Genomic DNA, 20,965 nt, shown 5'->3' with positions numbered 1-20,965 from the left:
AACTTCCACAGGTCAACATCAGCCATCTAAATTTGTAAAAATGTTACCACCATCCTCTATAATCATTCTGCAGTACACTACCTTGCTCGAGGTGTCGATTGTAAGTGACTTTGTCATCATCTTCATGCAGTGTGGCACTATTCAAAGGTGTCTCATTGTCATCAGCCACAGAGGCAATGGACAACTTTAGAGACCACTTCATGGGAACAGGCCTACAGCAACGAGTACAGGCTGCCGGTTGCAAACTACACCCGTCACTGTGTCTGAGCCTATGCTGGGCAATACAGCTTTGTGTCCACAGCAGTCTGCCTCATGCTCTATTCACACAGTGAGTGTACCCTCTGTCATGACAGTTGATGCTAAAACCTAAACAACCACTTTCTGTATACATGTAGTTTAATATAATGCCCACAAACTGGCTCTTTGATGGTTTTTGTTAGCTAACATACCTGGTAATGAACACTGTTCAGTTTAGGGGTTCACTGAAACTGCTACACGAGGGTAATGATAGCATTGTGAGCTATCGTGAAATGACTGTCTACGATGGTGTATTTTACAGCAGACACACATCTGCGAAAATTCAGTGGGAAAAATTATACAGTTGGAAATACACACACCTAGAACCGAGAGACACTAATCAGTGGGTTGTCTCACACTTACCTGGTTTGTGGTGGTGGATTGTACAGCAACCGGCTCACTTCGATCAAGTCTTCCGGCTGCTTCCGCATCGCATCTGCCCACCCCTGAGTGGCCATCACCTCGTGGGTACGAGTCTTAATAAATTCGATGGCGGCTCGCCTGAGGTCACCGCAGGAGTGGCGGACTGCGAGGACGGCCGCGGCCGCCGCGGTCTCCACGGTCAGCTGAGCGGCCACCTGCCGCTCGCACTCCGCCTTCAGCCCCGACGCCCCGTACTTATCCGCTGCTGTCAGCAGCTGGGGGGCCGTGCCGGGCCGCTGGGGGGCCCGCAGGGTGTACAGGTAGGAGACGAGCTGCCTGAGCACCGGGCCCCCGATGTCGGCAATCCTCACGACGCCAGTGCAGGCCTCGAGGGTGTCGTGGGCGAACATGGCCGCAAATACGGGGCTCCTGTCCGCGAGGACGGCCCTGTGCACCACCAGCCGAGTGTCACCTGCCTCGAGTATCACCACGGCGTCGTCCCCGGCGTCCAGGAGTGCACCCAGGTCGACAGCCACCGTCTCTGTGATGTCCTTAACTGCTTCCATTGCGGACGATTCTGAAACACGGCAACACGGAGCAGCCGTTTCAGCATACAGGTGACTGACAATACTTCTACGAGTGACAGCCACATCTGTTTCCAGCGACAGTTGATAAATACAGGGTGAGTCACCTAACGTTACCGCTGGATATATTTCGTAAACCACATCAAATACTGACGAACCGATTCCACAGACCGAACGTGAGGAGAGGGGCTAGTGTAATTGGTTACCACAAACCATAAAAAAATGCACGGAACTATGTTTTTTAACATAAAACTACATTTTTTAGTTGGAACCCCGTTGGTTTTGTTAGCACATTTGAACATACAAACAAATACGTAATCAGTGCCGTTTGTTGCATTCTAAAATGTTAATTACATCCGGAGATATTGTAACCTAAACTTGACGCTTGAATACCACTCCTCCGCTGTTCGATCGTCTGTATCGGAGAGCACCGAATTACGTAGGGATCTTATTCTGGTACGGATTTTGCTATTTTAGGCGTCTTCGAAAAGAAACGTTCACTTTAAAAATATATGGCTTGTGATGTATTTGTATGAGGTTAATGAAATTTTAATACGTTATAGCCAAATATATTGTTAATGTAAATCTCAAGTTACAACATTTTCCGATCACCCAAAAAACCACGATAGTGCAAAATAAATCAATAATCAAAAACTTTGTCATATCGTGGAAATTTCAATAAACAATACAAAATTCTTACTCATTATCTGTTTTACTTCAAAATAGGATCAAATAAGATCAAAATACAGGTATAGTACTGGAATAAACCAAGTTTAAAGGGCAATGTGCCTTCCATTTATTTTATATTGTAAATGAGTGGTGAGTTATGAAAAAGAGCTAATTCATTTCAGGGAGTGAACATTTCTGATCCAATCTCTGAAAAGAACAGTTTTGCCCATCTCTAGTGCTCACCCCGGCATGGCGCGTATGGGCAGTGGAAGTATTGCCCGTCCGAAAAATACAGCCTTACGGTATACCGAATTTTATTAACACTGAGTAGTGTTTCGTCTTTCGCCGTTCAAGCGCTCCATCTATTTACGTTCCTACATAATAGTTTTCAGTTGCAAATATCTCTACAGTTCTTTTGGTTTGTTTCTTCTTTTGTCAAGAACAATGGACAGTTCAGTAACTGGTGAGCCCCTAGCCACTGGCATTATTATCTTCTGCCTCCGCCATGTTTTCAGATCGTAAGAAGGGATAGACGATTCATCCTGAGGGTAGTGAATAAGGAACTAAGGAATAATTATAAAATCAAGTGATTTAGAAACGAGGCAGAAAATTAAAATAAGGGTATCTACTTGCTGCCTGTAATGCTGACGTATCTCTACGATCTGCTGCAAGAAGTCGAAAAGGCGTTATTTCCACAGGTATGACCTCTTTCTGCTTCTGATAAAACGTCGAAGATATGAAGTACGTAGCTTTCACTGTCGTTACTTGCCTATAGATGTAATAAGAGACATTATAGTATGTACCTGTGGACATTAGATTTCCATTGCAAGCTAGAAACACTCGAAAAGCAGTCAGAAATAACAGTGTTTCAATTGGCTCGCCAAGATGAGAAATAGCATTTCAATTGTTGCATGCACATTATTCAGCATTAATACACTAATTATACAAATGAAAAAAAAATGGTCGGTATTATTACGAAAGTAGGAATATCCTAAAAGAGTGTGGTGCTTAGATATATTTAATTTGTTGAAATGTACTGCTGACAAAGGGAGATCTACTTTCATGACAATGTTCTTCGAACTGCAGCTCACAAGGCACACACTATCCTCCGCTGCTGACAATACACTGACCAGTGTGTTGTGCGACAGACCAATTCTTTCCTTTTCTCAGTAACAACTATTTCATTCGCCATCACACAGTTTGGCCAGAGCAGTAGGTGAGTAACCAGCATCCGGCAGGTGCGTATTATTCCGCCTGAAGGAACGCTCGTCATTATTTTAATACTGCTCAGACAAGAGAAGCAATAAAATCCTTTGGTAATTTTCCATTCCAGTCCCTCAGTGTTAGACACCAATGGGTTACGGGCATTCGACCAAAACTCCGACATAATTGGTAATTAATTTTTGTGTGAGTTAACCTTTTCTCATTCGAATAAGCGTCACCATTTATGAGTAACGGACACACTTCTGTTGACAATTTTAATTGTACTTTGTCAAAACACAGTGTAATTTGCGCAAACTCATCTCACAGCAGCTACTGCGGCAGAATCCTGAAACAGAGTGCCTGAGAAAACAAGTAACTGGCAATCACACAGATCAATAGCTTACGAAAACCTCAGTGTCGGTTTGTAGTAACATAAGAGAAGAAATTTAATTTTTTTTTTCATACTAGGAAAATAAAATGAGACAGGGTTGTAGCCTATCCCCGATGTTATTCAATCTGTATATTGAGCAAGCAATAAATGAAACAAAAGAAAAGTTCGGGGTAGGTATTAAAATCCATGGAGAAGAAATAAAAACTTAGCGGTTCGCCGATGACATTGTAATTCTGTCAGAGACGGCAAAGGACTTCGAAGAGCAGTTGAACGGAATGGACAGTGTCTTGAAAGTAGGATATAAGATGAACATCAACAAAAGCAAAACGAGGATAATGGAATGTAGTCGAATTAAGTCGGGTGATGCTGAGGGAATTAGATTAGGAAATGAGACACTTAAAGTAGTAAAGGAGTTTTGCTATTTGGGGAGCAAAATAACTGATGATGGTCGAAGTAGAGAGGATATAAAATATAGACTGGCAATGGCAAGGTAAGCGTTTCTGAAGAAGAGAAATTTGTTAACATCGAGTATAGATTTAAATGTCACGAAGTCGTTTCTGCAAGTATTTGTATGGAGTGTAGCCATGTATGGAAGTGAAACGTGGACGATAAACAGTTTAGGCAAGAAGAGAATAGAAGCTTTCGAAATGTGGTGCTACAGAAGAATGATGAAGATTAGATGGGTAGATCACGTAACTAATGAGGAGGTACTGAATAGGATTGGGGAGAAGAGGAGTTTGTGGTACAACTTGACTAGAAGAAGGGATCGGTTGGTAGGACATGTTCTGAGACATCGAGGGATCACCAATTTAGTATTGGAGGGCAGCGTGGAGAGTAAGAATCGTAGAGGGAGACCAAGAGATGAATACACTAAGCAGATTCACAAGGATGTAGGTTGCAGTTGGTACTGGGAGATGAAGAAGCTTGCACAGGATAGAGTAGCATGGAGAGCTGCATCAAACCAGTCTCAGGACTCAAGACCACAACAACAACAACAACAACAACTAGGAAAATCTTGTTTCGCTAGCTGTCAGTAACTCAAGAAATTAGTACCAATGGAGTCAAAAAAATAAGAAGGGAAGTACTGATATATCGCCAAAGATAAAGTTTCCTGTGTTTACGAATTAGCAAAATACTCTCCTTGTGTGCTATCATTCGCCAATCTTTCGTTTCGATGTCTCGAGCGGTTTAGGAGATACGAGAGATGTTGCGCGTATTTCATTCTCGTCTCGCGGGCGTGAGACTGGAAGTGAGCGCGCTACATAGGATCCGTTTTCTCGAGATCGGAGGCAGATAGAGACCTCCTCCCAAGTCTAAACAAAATTTCAACATGTTGGCTAAATTTCAAACGCAACAACATATGGTGTAACCAAACGCAAAATCGTAGCGACCCTTATTTTTCATTGCAGGCTTTTCGAATTTTGCGTAGCGTCTTACTATAATGTGTATACCGAAATAAGTATGACCATTAGCGAGATGATGGGCACTTGGCCACATAGCTGCCATATAACGCTACAATCAAGTAAAAAATGAAATATTTTTACTGAGTAGTTTTTGTAAAATCGTTTGAGAAAGAGTACAGTGTGCGCGCGCCTCGTTTCTGTCAGCGGAGAGCGCCGTCAGCCGGCGCGTGCAAAACACGTGCACGCGTCTCGACATGCGTTGGACACGCGCGATTCGTGCGCGTCGCGCTGTAGCGTCGTGTCGCGCCTCAGTCCGCGCCCAGGCCTAAAGACGGCCCTTCCTCAGCAGCGGGAGGGCTGGCACCAGCGGGGCTCTGGTGGGAGTGTCGCGGACTCAGTGGCGGCAGGAACGCACTGCGGAAGCGTGGAGCAGGAAAGAGGACGCTGACCGCCCATCGACGAACCACACTCACCACAAAACCGTACAATTTGTGTTGTCAAAGTACGCCAGCATGTCAACAATTATATTATTTATACGATCTGAAGGAAACTGTTGTTCCACCCGTAACCCGTAAATTTTAAGTGGTCCCAGTGTTTCCTGTTACGAATGTACCGGTATACTCTCATCTGCATAATTGTTAATTCGTTACATCACCCCTTACCCGTAGCAATCAAATCTAAACATAAAGTACTAAAAACCAATATTGCGATGCATAATGTAACAGGAATGAGTTACCACCTACATCTTCAAACCTAAGGCCACTTTACGGTGTGTGGTGGAGGGTATTTCGTGCACCGAGGCCATTCTACTCTGCGCCTCGCTAGGCTTCCCGCCCACCCCCGCCGACCATCACGAGCGTGGCCGCGTGACGTCACCTCCCGCCGCTGCCGACCCTGAACTGGCGACACGCACTTATCTGCACCCACCGCGCGGACGCCCGCTTCCTGCCGACAAACCGCAGTGCCGCAGTGCAAGCGTGTCTCCTCGACGCTTTCAGGCCTGCAGTGAAATGAGCGAGACGAGAAAATTCGAGAAACTGCAGCCTACACACGGGCCTACCGACGATGACGCCAGCCACGTACCACTCGCGAGCGGCACAGCCAAGGCGGATGGGAGCAGTCAGTGGTACCAGAGTACCCTCTGCCACGCACTGCCACGCGCCTTGCCGGCACGTACATACAGACTTAGGTGTTGGACTTGCAGGTTTGCTGAAAGTCCTACAGCGGCATGAGGTACAGTGCAGAGGTCTCGCAAGTCACAACCAGTATAAACCCCACGCCACGCCCATTCTGTCAAGACTACAACTCGCACTTATACTACACCTGTAATCTATTACTTTACAAATGCGCCACTGTCTCTAATATTTGACGTTATGCATGGAAGCGAGAGAAACTTTTGAGAAGGTTTGAGATAATGTTCAAACTTTGTTGCAAGTTGGCAAGTGCTGTCATTCCCAGACAATCGATGAACGTATCGTGGGTTATTTGGGCTCCACGAGATGCGATGGCAATCTCCGTATCTGTCTCGTTCAGCGTAATACTTGTCTCGCTGTAAGAGGGCTTTAAACACAAGTTTGGACCTCTTAGCGAGCAGTTTACGACATAACTTTTAAATTCGCCGGATAACAGAGTGAAATACTGAGAATAAAATTTTTTTTGCCTCCAGAAGTCGTTTGAGGCGCCTTATTTAACGAAATGGGTTCAACTACGTAACTATTTGTAAGAGGCTTGTACAGACGATGTGGGCCATTTGTAGTTTGATGTAGGCTTGTCGATATAAACGAATTTTATTTAGCCAAGACGGAGTCCGAAGTATCCTACTTACTTCACCAGAGTACTTTCAGTCACAGTTTCACTTCTAAACATGGAATAAAATTTCCAGAGTGAAATTCCAGAGTGTGCACTGATATTGAACTTCTTGGAAGATTAAAACTGGGTGCCCGACCGAGGCTCGAACTCCCGACCTTTCCCTCTCGCGACCAAGTGCTCTACCACTTTTTTTTGCGTTTTGTTCGTTGTTGATCGTTGTGTTTGGTCGTTGCGGACGTCACATGACATCCGGTCTCGTTCGTTTGTTGATCCTTCGACTGAGTTTTTTTATTGCAGAGGCCAAACAGCTCTCTGACCGAACACGCTGAGCCACCGTGCCGGCTTACCTGAGCTACCGAAGCACAACTCAAAACATCTGCTCATAGCTGTACTTCCGCAGCAGAGCACTTGCCCACGAAAGGCAAATGACCCGAGTTCTCGACTCTCGGCCCGGCACACAGTTTTAATCTGCCAGGAAGTTGCGTGCAGTAAAATTTGTTTCGCGTGAGGCCGTGTCTCAGGGAGCAAGTAATTTTCTTTCATTTCTATTCTGTCACTTAGTAGCAAGCTGAGTTTATTGTACCTAAATGAGTTGTGAAATGCATGTTGCTGCCTTTTCAGATCACTACAAGGAGAAAATTTGTTTGTTTTGAGATTAAACTGAGTACATGCTGTCAATTGTAACAGCTGTCTGTACTTTGCCGCTCTTTATACTGAACTCAACTATTAGTACCGGCATCAGTTGCAACATTTTTTGCGCACAAATCTGGCACTCTTCAGACAGCACGGGGCGACTGCGCGCCGCCCCCTCCTGCTGCTGCTGCGCCCACACGCACACTCGCCCGCCCTGCCGTGGGAAAGCGACTGAGCGCCGCCTCGCTGTCCCACAGGGGCAGCGGCTCTCAGGTCACGTGACCCTCCCCCCCTCAGCCGCCAGCAACGAAAGCCGCAAGCCGCGACCTTGGCGCTTCGTGCAGCGTTTCATTCCCTTCCCCGAGAAGCGAGCACACGCAACGCTTACTGCGACAGAACGCTGCCTAACGAATGAACAACTCCGTCGCTCGCTTCTCCCTACGTTCAAAAATGGCTCCGAGCACTATGCGACTTAACTTTTGACGTCATCAGTCGCCTAGAACTTAGAACTAGTTAAACCAAACTAACCAAAGGACATCAAACACATCCATGCCCGAGGCAGCATTCGAACCTGCGACCGTAGCGGTTGCTCGGTTCCAGACTGCAGCGCCTAGAACCGCACGGCCACTCCGGCCGGCTTCTCCCTACGTCATCGCCTGTATTTTCCGTAGTTATTTTGATTTCAGTTTTAACCGAGAAGCTCATAGGTCACAAGTACATAACGTAATTAATTCGCATGATCTGGCCATTCATCTTATAGTGTTTCAGTTGACTGCCTGCTGCCCTGGTGTCCATGCAAGAGCTTAAAATTTTCTGTCTGCTCCTATGTACTGCGCAAAGTACGACGGTCGAAATGTTTATTTTGCAGCAGCAGCTTTTGCAGTAAGCGGTAGTAATTTTTAACAGTTCGTAATAAGAGGGTGTCATGTGTGCTGTGATTGGCTGAGGCAGAACACACTGAGCAGTCGCCGTATCCGGTTTCATACTATCGGCGCTTTGGTGCCACATTTGCCCACTTTGTATTGAAACTTACGTCCAAAGCAAAAAAGGCCACCCAACACTCGATATACCTGCGCAATTTCTTACAATACAACGGCGCAAAATGACGCAATACCAAAACGTCATCCCCGTAAGCTGCAGTTACTTTAGGGTCAAATACCAAGTTTAATTTCCGCCGCTTCAGTGTAAGGCCAACACTGTGGATCACCGCACAAAACATTTGACGTCATAGTAGTTTTGTACACTCCTGTCTGACAAATTTCGTTCCAGAAAAGCCAAGTTTATAAACTTTTGCATCAACTGGAAACACTGTCCTATTCGTCATGTAAAGACTAGGTATTGCATCTCATACTGTGAGAACACACCCTACCACACCAATTACTACACTTTTTTCAAGACCTTCCCAGTGACCTCTGCTCGTGTTGAGACAGTATTTGACTGCCGTGTCCTCTACAGAGTCCTGACTACTGGACCGGCGTAAGGGGTCGTGGGTTCTCTCCCAGCAGTTGCTTTCCTGCTCAGGAATCCGCGCCCCGCCGTGGTGTGTCAGAACGTGGCGGTATCTGCTGGACCGCGGCCACACAGGACGGGCCTGGGAATTATTTTTGCATTTTTCATTATTATTCACTATCGTTGTTGGTTCCAGTATTTAGCTTTGCTGCCACTCGTTCTCGGCCGACGATAAACTGCTATAAAGATAATAAACATCAAATTAAAATTTGATTAATAAAAAGATAAAAAATCAGCTCCTTATTCTCATATCAAGTAGACAGACTTTCATCCCAATTAATTCTGAGACGACAGATAAAGTACGACAGGTAGAACTGCGTACTTCCGAAGCTGATGTACATCGAAGATACCCCTAAAGTATAGATACACTTCTCGTCCAATTTCGCATCAAGAACTTACTTACATTTCACCATGCAATATGCAACAAAGTTTTCCAGATGAATAATTCATATAATTTATGCCACACAACATTTTCACCGTGTACATGATTACGGCGCGATTCACTCGTAAGAGCCTGGCAGAAGGTTCATCGAATTACCCTGCGACTAATTCTTTCCCGTTATACTTTCCCAAGAGCGCGCGAGAAAAATGCACACTTCAAGACGTTCCACGACATCTTTAGTTCTCTTGTTTTATTGCAATGGTCATTTCACTCTATGCAGCGAAATATTCTGGTACTGGCAGGACAAAACTCGTGACTGAAATTTCGTGAAAAGAGGTAACGTGACGTCACAGAACGATGAACAACAATACGAAAGGTTTATTTCATGAACCACAAGCATTACGGTAAATTCTCAAGAATTCGCCAACTACTAACCATATCTTCGCCTCACGCTAGCGAAGGTACTGGGGAAAGGAACAGATGGCCCGTGCATCACAACCTCAGTTCCAGAAAACTGTGAAACTGCTGAAATGAATGCGAGTACTGTGTTTCATCGCCAGAAGCATGTCGGCATGGCGCCACGACTTCTGATTAGCAACGCCCTTGCACAAAACCACTTCCGACGTCCGATTACATTGCGGGTGAGTTAACGTGTGATTACTTTGCGGGTGAGAGTGTAATATCTGACGTTAAGCTTGTAAGCGAGAAGTTAAGGGAGGGTTTGAAATTATTCTTAACGTGTGTTCGAAGTCGCCGAGTATCCTAATTCTGAAATACTGGGTGAATACAGCCTGGCTAATTTGCTCTCCTTTTTGAGAAAAAGCCAGTTTTTCGCGCGCCTAAATGTTTGAAACGTCATATATCCTGACGTGTGTCTCGTATGGCGATATAATTTTGCAGATACTTTCTATTAGGTGTGCGGGCACCGTTGCGAATAGTCTGTTTTATTAAGCCGGCCGAAGTGGCCGAGCGGTTCTAGGCGCTACAGTCTGGAACCGCGAGACCGCTACGGTCGCAGGTTCGAATCCTGCCTCTGGCATGGATGTGAGTGATGTCCTTAGGTTAGTTAGGTTTAAGTAGTTATAAGCTCTAGGGGACTGATGACCTCAGAAGTCCCATAGTGCTCAGAGCCATTTGAACCATTTTTTTGTTCTTGTAAATTAATAAATGAAAACGTCACGTCTGATGGCGAAGTTGACTGCTACGTCACGTGTGTGTGTGTGTGTGTGTGTGTGTATGTGTGTGTGTGTGTGTGTGTGGAGGGGTGGGTGAGGAATTAGCAGAAAAGTATCTCAAGTGTTTGAAGTGACGTCTGGAGTTTATTGCAAGTCACTAACTGCTCTCTGACTGAATAACGTCCGCGTATTACAGCACTGTGAGTTACGTTACGTCGAGACACGCCAAGTTCCCAACTGATACATTTCTTAGTGTGTAAAACCCTACTGTCAGGTTATACCTCTGAATGAGTACATTACGAGAACATTTTAGATGTTCAAATTCGGCCAAATTAAGAGATATATTGAAAAATAAATTTCTGTTAGCCCTGCAAGCCGCTACATAGGCAACCTGTAATCGGTCTCCGATTCCAGGCTGGCGGTCCTGTGTTACAGGCAACCACGGCTGCTGGAATCAGTGGCGGAAGACGCCGCGTCGCACTAAAACTCACGTAGTCCCAAGTACTGAATTTAATGGTTTTCACAAACTTGCGTCCTACGAACATAATCAAGAGCGCGAGGTTTTCATATTAAATACCTTTGGTACGAGAATCCTGGCAAAACAATAGTCGACTGACTGTGGTGTTATTTTCCATTCGTTCCACGTTCCACTCGCTCAAGTTTTCACCGATTAAAAGACTGGAGCAAGGCGATAAAGTAGCGAACAATAAATTACTGAACACTCAAAGCGGTAATTTACCACACTAGACAGGAGCAACCTTGGCGTTGCTCTGTTGTGAGTCACTCGACAAAGCACACAAAAGCATGCAGAAGATGCGCAGCTTCCAGAATTTCCTGTAGACGCCAGATGCCTGCCTCACCTTTCTGCGATATTTCCACGGAGTACACGAGATGTGGGTGGGCTGGACTGCGTCGCACGCTCCGTGTCGCCTCGGCCGCTCCCTCACAACTGGGCCGCACAGACAGACAGCCGCGGCGCGCGGCTGCCCCCAACTAGCGATGACATCACGGGGCGGCGTTGCCAGCTCGGCCCGCGGCAGGCGAGGGAACGGCTGCGGCAGGGCGGGCGAGGCGTCTACGTCGGTGTCGGCACCGCCGGACCTGCCTGCCTGCTTCCCCGCCACAGTTCGTTTATCTCGTACCGCGCCGTACAGCTACGTGGGGCTCCAAAAACCGGAGGTCGTAAACTTACTTGCCAATACCGTTACTCGGTAGGCGCGTGAAGACTACAGAATCAGCTCTGGAAATCCGCTTCTAGTTGCCGGTTTTCCAATTTGACAATCTGTTCTCGCTCCCATGCAAACGCAACGGGTCCTCAAATGTTCTTGGGCTGTCAGGTTTCGTCTTATTTTTAAATATTTTCCGGTAACTTGGATGGAGTGGCTTTTTGTACAGTGAAGCGTGTAAGTGTAAATGTTGAATTAACTATTTCCAACTTGTCTTATTGAACAGAAATTGCCATTGTCCAGACTAAACCAGATACCGTAACAGCTCTTTTCCGGGCGCCATATTGAACTGGGCAGCAAATGCGCTTCAGACCTTAACATGTGAACACGACAGCAAAAAACAGTTTTCGAAATTCGGTTTGCGTCTTTCGGAAGATGTGTCGCACGTAAACATTTGACGGGGGCCATTTTAAGTCGCGCAAACAACGGGGGGCCAGGCTAGGGCGACGAGACGTCCCGTTCTTAACGAGGCTCTCCCTTTTACCGTTGTGTGTCCCGTTGCCCAGCAGAGTATCGAACGGGATGCCAAATGCCCACGTGCCCTTACCGCTAGGATTTCACCCGGAACAAGTCCCGCCCATTCACCCCCTCTACGCCTATCCATGCTGTAAGGCCCTCCCCTAAACAGCCGCCACATCCATAAACTGGAAGCTACATCAAAGTTGTTATCGTCACAGTTCAACACACCTTAGACTGTGATGAAATTCAGTAATCATAAGAAATTTAAGTTTTTCTGCATAGTAATATAATATGAATGTACATTATTAAAGAAATAAAAATATTTATTGAGAATGGAAAGCATCGGCAGCAATAGAAAACAAAAAATAACGTGATGTTATTTAAAGAGAATAAGGACACATTTTCATTAACTAATTCACTTATAATAATACATTTATTTGAGGGAAACAGCAGAGTAAACGTACAACTCGAATCGTACAACTCCAAAACAATGATCTTGAATCTGTTATGTCGGTACTAAAGCCACGGATGCAGTCGAATAACTAAAATCAAAGTTATATAGAAATAAGTCGAGGTCGTTTTGTTTATGTAGGCCCTCATAGGAGCTGACGATAATTAAAGAATATAAGAATGCCATAAAGTAGAAATGCCTAATGAATGCAGTAAGATATTTGCTTATATGACATATTTCGTTAGTATTTGCATGGGTGATGGGTAAATTCTTCCAATTCTTCTGACCTACGCGTCATAAAGAATTGTGACTGTTTCTGTGTGATTAGTGTCCTATTGCTGTTGCAAACGTCTCAGGAAAATAATCTGTCGTTATTCTCTGCCCTGTCTGTTTATAACCAAAACATTTATTAATTTTGTAAATGTCATTGAAACCATTTTTTAAAAATAATAATGATGATGTTTATGTTTGTCACAGAGCAGTTATGGAGGAAATAAATGCTGCAGTGTTTCACGGCTGTAAAACGTCCTTCATGCTGTGCTAGTTCTTCTTCCGTCCCTAAAACTTTTCAGCAAAACTATTCAGTGAATAAAACGCAAAAACAGCTTGGATCGATCTAGCAGGAACAACGTAATTTTGATGCCCTTTGGAAGCATAGTGAACATTGGTGCTCGTTTCACATATACTGTCTGAGTTCTGAAACTCAAGTGTCAAGTATACTGTGGTTCCTCTTTCTCCAAGCAAATTATTCTTTGAGGGGAGGTTTATCCTGTTTTAGCTTTGGGTTTGTTTCTTCATAGGCTATTCATCTGACTACTGAGTTTTAGTATTTAAGGAATTCAGTGCTAAATTGTTTTCTCTTACGTTTGCTGTGGAAGTATCTGGCACACCTGAGGCCAATTGTGCACTTTTTTGTAACGTGTCTTTTAATTATCTGGCAAAACTTAAGACCTAGCAAGATGTTAATTTAACATTCACTGCAAGTGCAGCCGAACGCGGTAAACCACGTGCGTCAACTGAAACGATGCCCAGGAGCCAAACAAAGACCGGGAAAACCGGGGGTGAGTGGTCGGGACTTGTTCCAGGTGAAATCCTGGCGCTTAACGATTCCTCAAATGCCCAGTTTCTTCGTATTATTTTTTGTTTCATCTTGTGCTTTTATTTGTTTTTACGTCAATTTTGCATCACAGGCATGATTCTTAGCATTTTCACGAGTCTTGCTTTGTCTTGAACTCAAAGATGGAATAAAGAAGCTGTATTTTGGTCACGGGATGAACAGAGGTGTAATCACAGGATTTTCCGTCATCGTGCTCGGTGAAATTGACTTACGCGTTTGCGTCGCGACTCTTGTCGTTCACTTGCTACTGCACAAATGATGGACGGACGTAACAAGTTGTCAAAGAACGTTACAGGGCTATCAACGTTCAACTTTATTTCGAGTTACGATTTAGCTATTCACTGGTAGATGACATAAATTCCCAGTAGATGCAACCGACACGATGTCTTCGGACTGTTACAGAGAAGAATGAGAAGCACGCGGCAGTTTCAACACTGGATTCGTCAAACCTGATTTAGTGCGGTCCATTGTCTGTTGTCTGCTCTTTGTGAAGCTAACTCGCGCCCATTAATACGGGGAAACGAAAGTTTTCTTCCTCTAAAACCATGAAAAACGAGTTCGCTTTCTTGAAGGAAGGCAGAATGTGCGCTGCGTCGTTCAGTTTTTTCCACTGAACAAACATGGAGGCCGTGCTGGTAGAAACGCATCAGATGAAGAACAAGAAGCGCGTGTTGGCAGTTCCGGCGGGAACGTCTAGCAGCGTAGCTTGCGAGTGAACTACAAACAAGCAGACGAAGACAACAGCATCGCTGCGGAAGAAGAGCTGTTCGGGTTCCAAACCGCAAAACACGGTCGTTCTTCCCGTTCAACGGCCTGCTCGGCTCTTCTCGTCAGAGACGAATTTGAGAACAAATTCACACATTCCATGACAAAATGCGAGTCGATCTTTGTGAACTTTTTATCGCTATACGCAGTGCGTGAAGTTCAGGCAGAATTTGAAGTACATGCCTGTGATGACAGACGCATCAAATGACAAAAGCTGAAAGCTGGTGCCGATTCTAGTTGGATATTTCATTCGTGCAGAAAGTTGGTCAGTGCAAAGTAATCTTTCATCGGAACACTGGCGGAGAAACGACAGCATTATCAGCTAGATATAGTCTGGATATTTTTTTTAAAAAAAAAGAGAAATATAGTTGGCAAGATTGTCACGTTTTGTGCATATAATTGTAAAACCAACTATGATGGGTACAAGAGGGCAGGAACAAACAATGTTTATTCCAAACTGAACAATCTTCTTGAGATGAGCATTCTCCGTTGGGCAGTCCATGTGGTACACCACGGAGTTCAAGTGCAAAAGTTCTTCCCATTGACCTAGAATCAACAGTGAATTAAATTTTTCAGTATTTACACATTAACACTCAGCATATGGAGGAACTGAAATCATTCCGTGATTTCGTTGATGCTGAATACAAACAAATTGCAGGTAGTATTAAAACTAGAGGGTTGTCATTGTTGCCAGGAGTTATAAGAGTTATTGAACCTTTGAAATCTTATGTTCTGTGTCAGGATAGGTGTCGTACATTGCTGAAAATTGTTTGAGAACCCACAGACACTTCTTTGGCTTCACTTCACACAAAGGTAATTGAAAATGTTTTCAAATTCAGTCCAAAAGTTGGAAAGAACCACGATTTCAGCTACACAGTCAGCTGAAGAGTTAGAGCTGCTTAAAGGAAAAAAATCAGTAACAGGAAATTCGGTAAACTTCAAATTTCAGTTATTTTTTCAACTGTAATTAACTTCGAAAAGGAAGGTATTTTGACTCTGCTACTTGACGGTTATCGATTTATTTTGCGACACCTTCGTGATTTATTTATAAAAGTGGACATCTCCATTTCAACCTGTGAAATCATTTCATTGGACAAAACTGAAAAATTCCGTTTCTTGGGCTTAACTTTTAAATTGTCTGACAATTCTTAAGACAGTAGACTGATGTGCAACATTTCAGATGAGATAGGATGTATGAACAACATTGTATTCCAGAAGCTTGAGGAGTGGGAAAAAGCTAATTTGGAAACAGATAAGAGATTGTGTGATATATTGCATACACTTAAAAGTATAGGTACTTGATGTAAAAATATAGAGACGCTCGTGAGTTTTGCTCTTGCTGTACCAGGCATAAATGCTGTTGTGGAAGGAGTATTTTCAATAAATTGTGAGTTCCCTTTGGAGGCCGGAATGTGTACTGCTATAACCACTTCATTCACCACACATGTTAGTGTATCTCATATTAGAGGCCAAAACCGAAAATAAAATTCTTTGACAAGTAGGGAGTAGAGGTGCTCCTATTTGATAATTGTGCCATCTAATTAGTGCATTTATACTGACTTCTTGGAATGGGCCTTGGTCCTGAGAGGTTGATTGTCGAAACTAGTTGCTCTCTGTCCCAGTGTAGCTAAAAGTAGAATATGCAAGCATTCTTCTAAACTATGTAATGTATGGATGGTCAGCGTGCGCATCGAGTAGATCTTACAATATTTTCGTGTGTTTTTCTCCCGACATAAATGTTCAGTGATTCTTCACTTACAACTGTTATATCTCGTTGCACAACTCTGCTTCCTAGTCAGGCTCCCTAAAATCATTCAGTTCTTATGTTCCCTTAATACCGATCAATAAAATATAAAATTGTAATACGCTGTCTTGTGTATCCAGTACGAGGATATTTAATTCCTTAGCTTATACAACAGTCTGACAGGTGGTGCTTTTTTCGGCTATTTGACGTGTACTAAATGAATTTCAGTCACAATCTATGTTTTCGTGTCTGGTGCGTGTTCAACGAAACGAAAATACGCTCTGTTTGCCCGGTGGCTGTTGGTATTTAAAGTCAGGTACAGGTTTCATTCAGAATACCGACTTTACCATTAAATCTGAGTTTTGCGAACAACAGGTAGCCTTCATAATGGCGAGACCCTTTTGCACAGGATTTCGGTCACCCTAGGGATCTTATGTTGATGCTGGAGATTGTTAGGGTGTACTAATATACAAATTTTATTTTCTACAGATCTCACATAATTTCTGCATTGTGCTTCAACAGCTTTATCACCTGCGTTATGAAACAGTGTCCTCTTTGTTATCTGTTCTATATTCTGTGTGAAGTGTATTTGTTACTCTGGGAGTTTTTTAGTTGCAACCCTTTTGATTGGGTAGACTTTCCAATGTAATTAATGTGCATGTGACGATGTTTTTGCGGTGGGTATTGTGTGTGAAGATAATTTTCATTCTATTATGTTGTTTGTGATGAATACCATTGTTGTTGTATTTGCGGTGGGAATTGTGTGTGTAGATCATTTTCATTCTATTAGATTGCTTGTGAGGAATACCACTGTTTAGCCAGTGTAATGAACTTCATAAAAATTTAACATGTTGTTTAAGTGAATCTATTTCAGACACTGTATTTTTCTGTACTATATTTTCATTTGCGTTATTGCAAATAGTTACGCGTAGTCGCTCCAAAAGTGGTACGAGGAGAAAAGAAAAAAGGTGGTGAGGAGTCAGTAGCCGAAATGCCCAGAAAAGAGACTTCGGAGGTACAGAAAAGTGTAGGAGATGAGAATCTCGCCACTTTTAGCCACTGAGCCGTGGTAAACATGCTGTGTTGAAGAGCGCCCCGCAGCGCGTAGTGTGAAGCAGTCGCCCTCCGTTTCTGGCGGTGCCGCCGCTGTGGCAGTCGCAGCTTTGGTGTCTCCCCCTGGTGGGAAAGGGGAGAGGTAGCCAGTCCACGTGCATTTAAGAGGCGCTGTCAGCTCGCCAGTGAGTCAGTCTGGGTCAGTCTCTCGTCTCCAGCTTGCTAGTCTGTCTCTCGTCCCCAGCTTGCTAGTCCGTCTGTCGTTCGGAGTGCTAGTCTGCCTGTCGTTCGGAGTGATAGTATGCCTGTCGTTCGGATCAACCTTTAAAGCCGGCACAATGAGAGTCTTTCGACTCCGCCTGTAAGAGAACTCAGCGAGTGGTCGCCCTGTCGTGGCTTAGTTCCTGCTTCTGAGTCTGCGCGTTAGCCCGCCAGTCTGCTCGAGTTTCCTCAGGCAATGGTCATTGGCGGTTGGATCGATCGGTCGGTCGGTCGCGCACTGAGACACGAGATGACTTGTCCGTCTTGAGCGTCGGCGCGGGTGATGTCGCCACGTGGGTCCAGTGGGCCGCGCCGTATAGCGAGGGGTAGTGGCTTCGGGGCCGACACGAGAGCAACTGGAGTCAACCCACGACATCGGTCTGGTCGGTGCGAGCTGCGACGCCGTGAGACGGGAGACGGCGCGCCTTCCTGCGTCCGTTGAAGCGGCTGGCAGCGGACGGTGCGGGAGAGCGATTTTGGAGGGGGGTGGGGTTGCGCCAGGTCTTCTCGAGAAACCGCAGTTTATTAGAAGTTAAGTGATTGATGATATTTTGTTGATTTACTCTTGCTCAATTCTACATGTTTTCTTGGTGAGATCACCAGCCGTTTTGCTTTGGGGTCGTCCCAACATTCTTCTCCGTTGGCCCACCCGCGGGACGGTGGTTGTTTATAAATTGGGCGGTCCGTCTTTCCCTTGTGGAGTAGGGGTGGGTTAGAGCAAGCTGCAGTCCGGGTTGTTCGGTAATCTCCCTATCAATCTACCGTACATTAGTAGCTGCCTCTGTCATGTTTGTCGGATCTGGTGTGTTAACGAATTTATTGCTTGGAGTGTAACGGCCTAATACGTGAAATATGTTTTGTTCTTTGGAAACTTTGATATTATTGTCTATGATCTTGAGAGGCGGTATCTGTGTACTGTAGAGCGTCTTAACTATTGTTTGGCCAACCTTGTAGAATTTTATATAAGATTGCATTTCATGGGCTTTTATTTAAATGATCATTTTAGTATATAAAGTTGCCACCCTTTCACCGTAAGATTTTTCTTCAAAGTTAAAATCAAGTTGCACCTTTGGTGGCAAGGTTAACATTTTATTTGTTAGCGTTTTCTACCATTTCCATCCCTCCTACAAGGGGTGCAGAGTTTGTGTGCTTGTGTAAATTGTTAAAACTCTTAGTTTAAAGTTATGTTTCAGATTTAAAGTGTGTTGCAGATTTGCACTAGTGTAGTCCTTCAGAGGGTGTTGTGAGCGGTCGTAACTACGGCTGTGTCAAAAGGGAGCGGCAAGGTTCTCTGTCCGAAAGCTCGTAGAGTCAAAACTCGTTTCTTTGTGCCTCTCAATAAATTGTGACTTTGATATCTAGAGGGTGCTTTCTGATTATGATTTTAAATCTGTTTCTTTAAAAAAATGATTTTAGGCACTATTAAAGCGAATAAAATTCCCATTTATTAAAAGGAATTTGATTAGGATTTCATCAGTTACTCCCTGGCAACTACTTCCATGCTTACATAGTGTGATTAAATGTGTTAATGTTCTTGATGAATCGCTATTAAATAAAATAAATTCTTAAGAATATTGTTTGAAAATAAATCACGGTTCAGCCACGAAGATGTGCAAAATGAAACAGTAGGTCCTTCCGATGCGAGCCAAAAAGTGAGCCGAACTTTATTGGCTCAGTGGAGATACATAAATTTAGGATATGCACAGTCTCATCCACTAAAAGCTAGGATTGTTTCGGGTCAAGTGCAGAATTTGCTAAGCGTGAGTGTGGACGAGGCTGAAACAACGATAAGTGGACAGGGGCCACCGGTACATGTAGCGCAAAAGCACATGGTTGGCCTGTTCGGCCAAGCTGATACAAAAATAAGCGCAGAGCAAAGAGAAGTGTTGCACTCCCTAACGTTACAGGAGGAGCTAAAAAGAGATTTAGTTGCGGAATATCGTGCCTTAAAGAATACGGTAGAATCATTGAGGGCAAAAATTGATTGAATGGCACAAAAGTTCAAAAACTAAAAAATCGATATCAAGCAAGATGCCGTTGCTGAAGTTGATGCGAAATTTGAAGAGGTAGGAAACCGATTAAGTGTGATAGAAGTAGAACAGAAAACGATGAGTGGTGAAGTTAGGTTGCCAGGTGGAGGGTTAGAACATGTGAGCCGAGCCGGCAAAGCGCGTTGCGTGCAGGGGAGCACGCAGAGCTGCTGGGCGGGTCCGCGTGCCGATTGCGCTCTTTAGGCCTTCCTCTCGGTCTTCTTCGGCAGCAGGACGGCCTGGATGTTGGGCAGGACACCACCCTGTGCGATGGTGACGCCCGACGAGAGCTCGTTGAGCTCCTCGTCATTGCGGATGGCGAGCTGCAGGTGGCGCGGGATGGTGCGCGTCTTCCTGTTGTCGCGGGCGGCGTTTCCGGCCTGCTCGAGCACCTCAGCCGCGAGGTACTCCATGACGGCGGCGAGGTAGACGGGCGCCCCGGCGCCGACGCGCTCGGCGTAGTTTCCCTTGCGCAGGAGGCGGTGGATTCTGCCGACCGGGAACTGGAGCCCGGCCCTGCTTGAGCGGGACTTTGACTTGCGCTTGACTTTGCCTCCCTTTCCGCGTCCGGACATGGCGATGGGCTAGTGGCGAGCGAGCGACGGTGTAAACGGTGCGAGCCGCAGCGAGTCGAGCAGAGATGTGACTGATTGTGATCATAGGGAAATCTTGAATCGAATAGAATGTTCTGAATCAGTTAAGGATAGGGTAGAAGCGGAAAGTGCCGCCATTCTCGAACTGCAAGAAAAATTCAAGGTGTTAAAAGGTTATGAGGAAAATTGGAAGTTCAAAGCGGAGCTGAAGAAGGTCACAGACAGGGTGGAAATTTTGACTGCATCGGAGAGCAGCGATAGGAGGGCACCGGTGAATGTTGTGGAAAGCGAAGAAGTCAGGTGCTTGCTTAAATGCCAGCAAGGGCAATGTGAAATTAACAGGAGGCAACTGGGGGCTGTTAACGAGTTGAACGAGCGCGCGTCTGACGTGGAGAATCTACTCTGGAGTGATGTTGAGAGCAGGACGCATGCGCGCTAGGACAGGAGCGAAACTCGTGATGAGGGAGGTTCGGATCGTGAAGACGACTATGCATTTAGACACGAATTAAAAAATGGGGATGAAGTAGGTGAGAGAGACGGAAAAAGGTTTGCAATAGATAGCAGAGTGAGGAAGTGCGAGGTTCTTATTATAAGCATTTCCTCTCTTTACAAAAATCCTAAATGTTTCGAAATTCTTCAAGCGCTTGGCTTGAACAGTGCCAATATTCTCTCCCTCCTACGTGGCCGAGCGAATATTAAACTGAAGTTATGAGCGGATACCTCGATGCCGAACTAAGAGTACGACTGAGATCGGTGGGACGAATGTGCACCACTGTGCAAGATTTCCACCTCTCGTTCTTGTCGCGATTTTGGTCCGAGGTCGCTCGAGACAGGCTGGGGCACGGGAC

The 20,965-nt window shown here is 44.9% G+C and overlaps 2 protein-coding genes across 2 annotated transcripts in view; one reads left to right on the top strand and one right to left on the bottom strand.

Moving 5' to 3' along the window:
• The window catches only part of LOC126159967 (protein roadkill-like), a 43,226-nt gene extending 42,000 nt beyond the window's left edge, over positions 1 to 1,226 (bottom strand). The window contains exon 1 of the mRNA XM_049916774.1: positions 661 to 1,226. Coding sequence (XP_049772731.1) covers positions 661 to 1,226 — 566 coding nt within the window. The remainder of the gene's footprint in view (positions 1 to 660) is intronic.
• LOC126159966 (uncharacterized) overlaps positions 1 to 20,965 on the top strand; it is a 491,753-nt gene that overhangs the window by 309,897 nt on the left and 160,891 nt on the right. The window lies entirely within an intron of this gene.

This window comes from Schistocerca cancellata, unplaced genomic scaffold (genome assembly GCF_023864275.1).
Source record: "Schistocerca cancellata isolate TAMUIC-IGC-003103 unplaced genomic scaffold, iqSchCanc2.1 HiC_scaffold_1150, whole genome shotgun sequence".
Lineage (NCBI taxonomy): Eukaryota > Metazoa > Arthropoda > Insecta > Orthoptera > Acrididae > Schistocerca > Schistocerca cancellata.
This window is presented reverse-complemented; position numbering and strand designations above follow the sequence as displayed.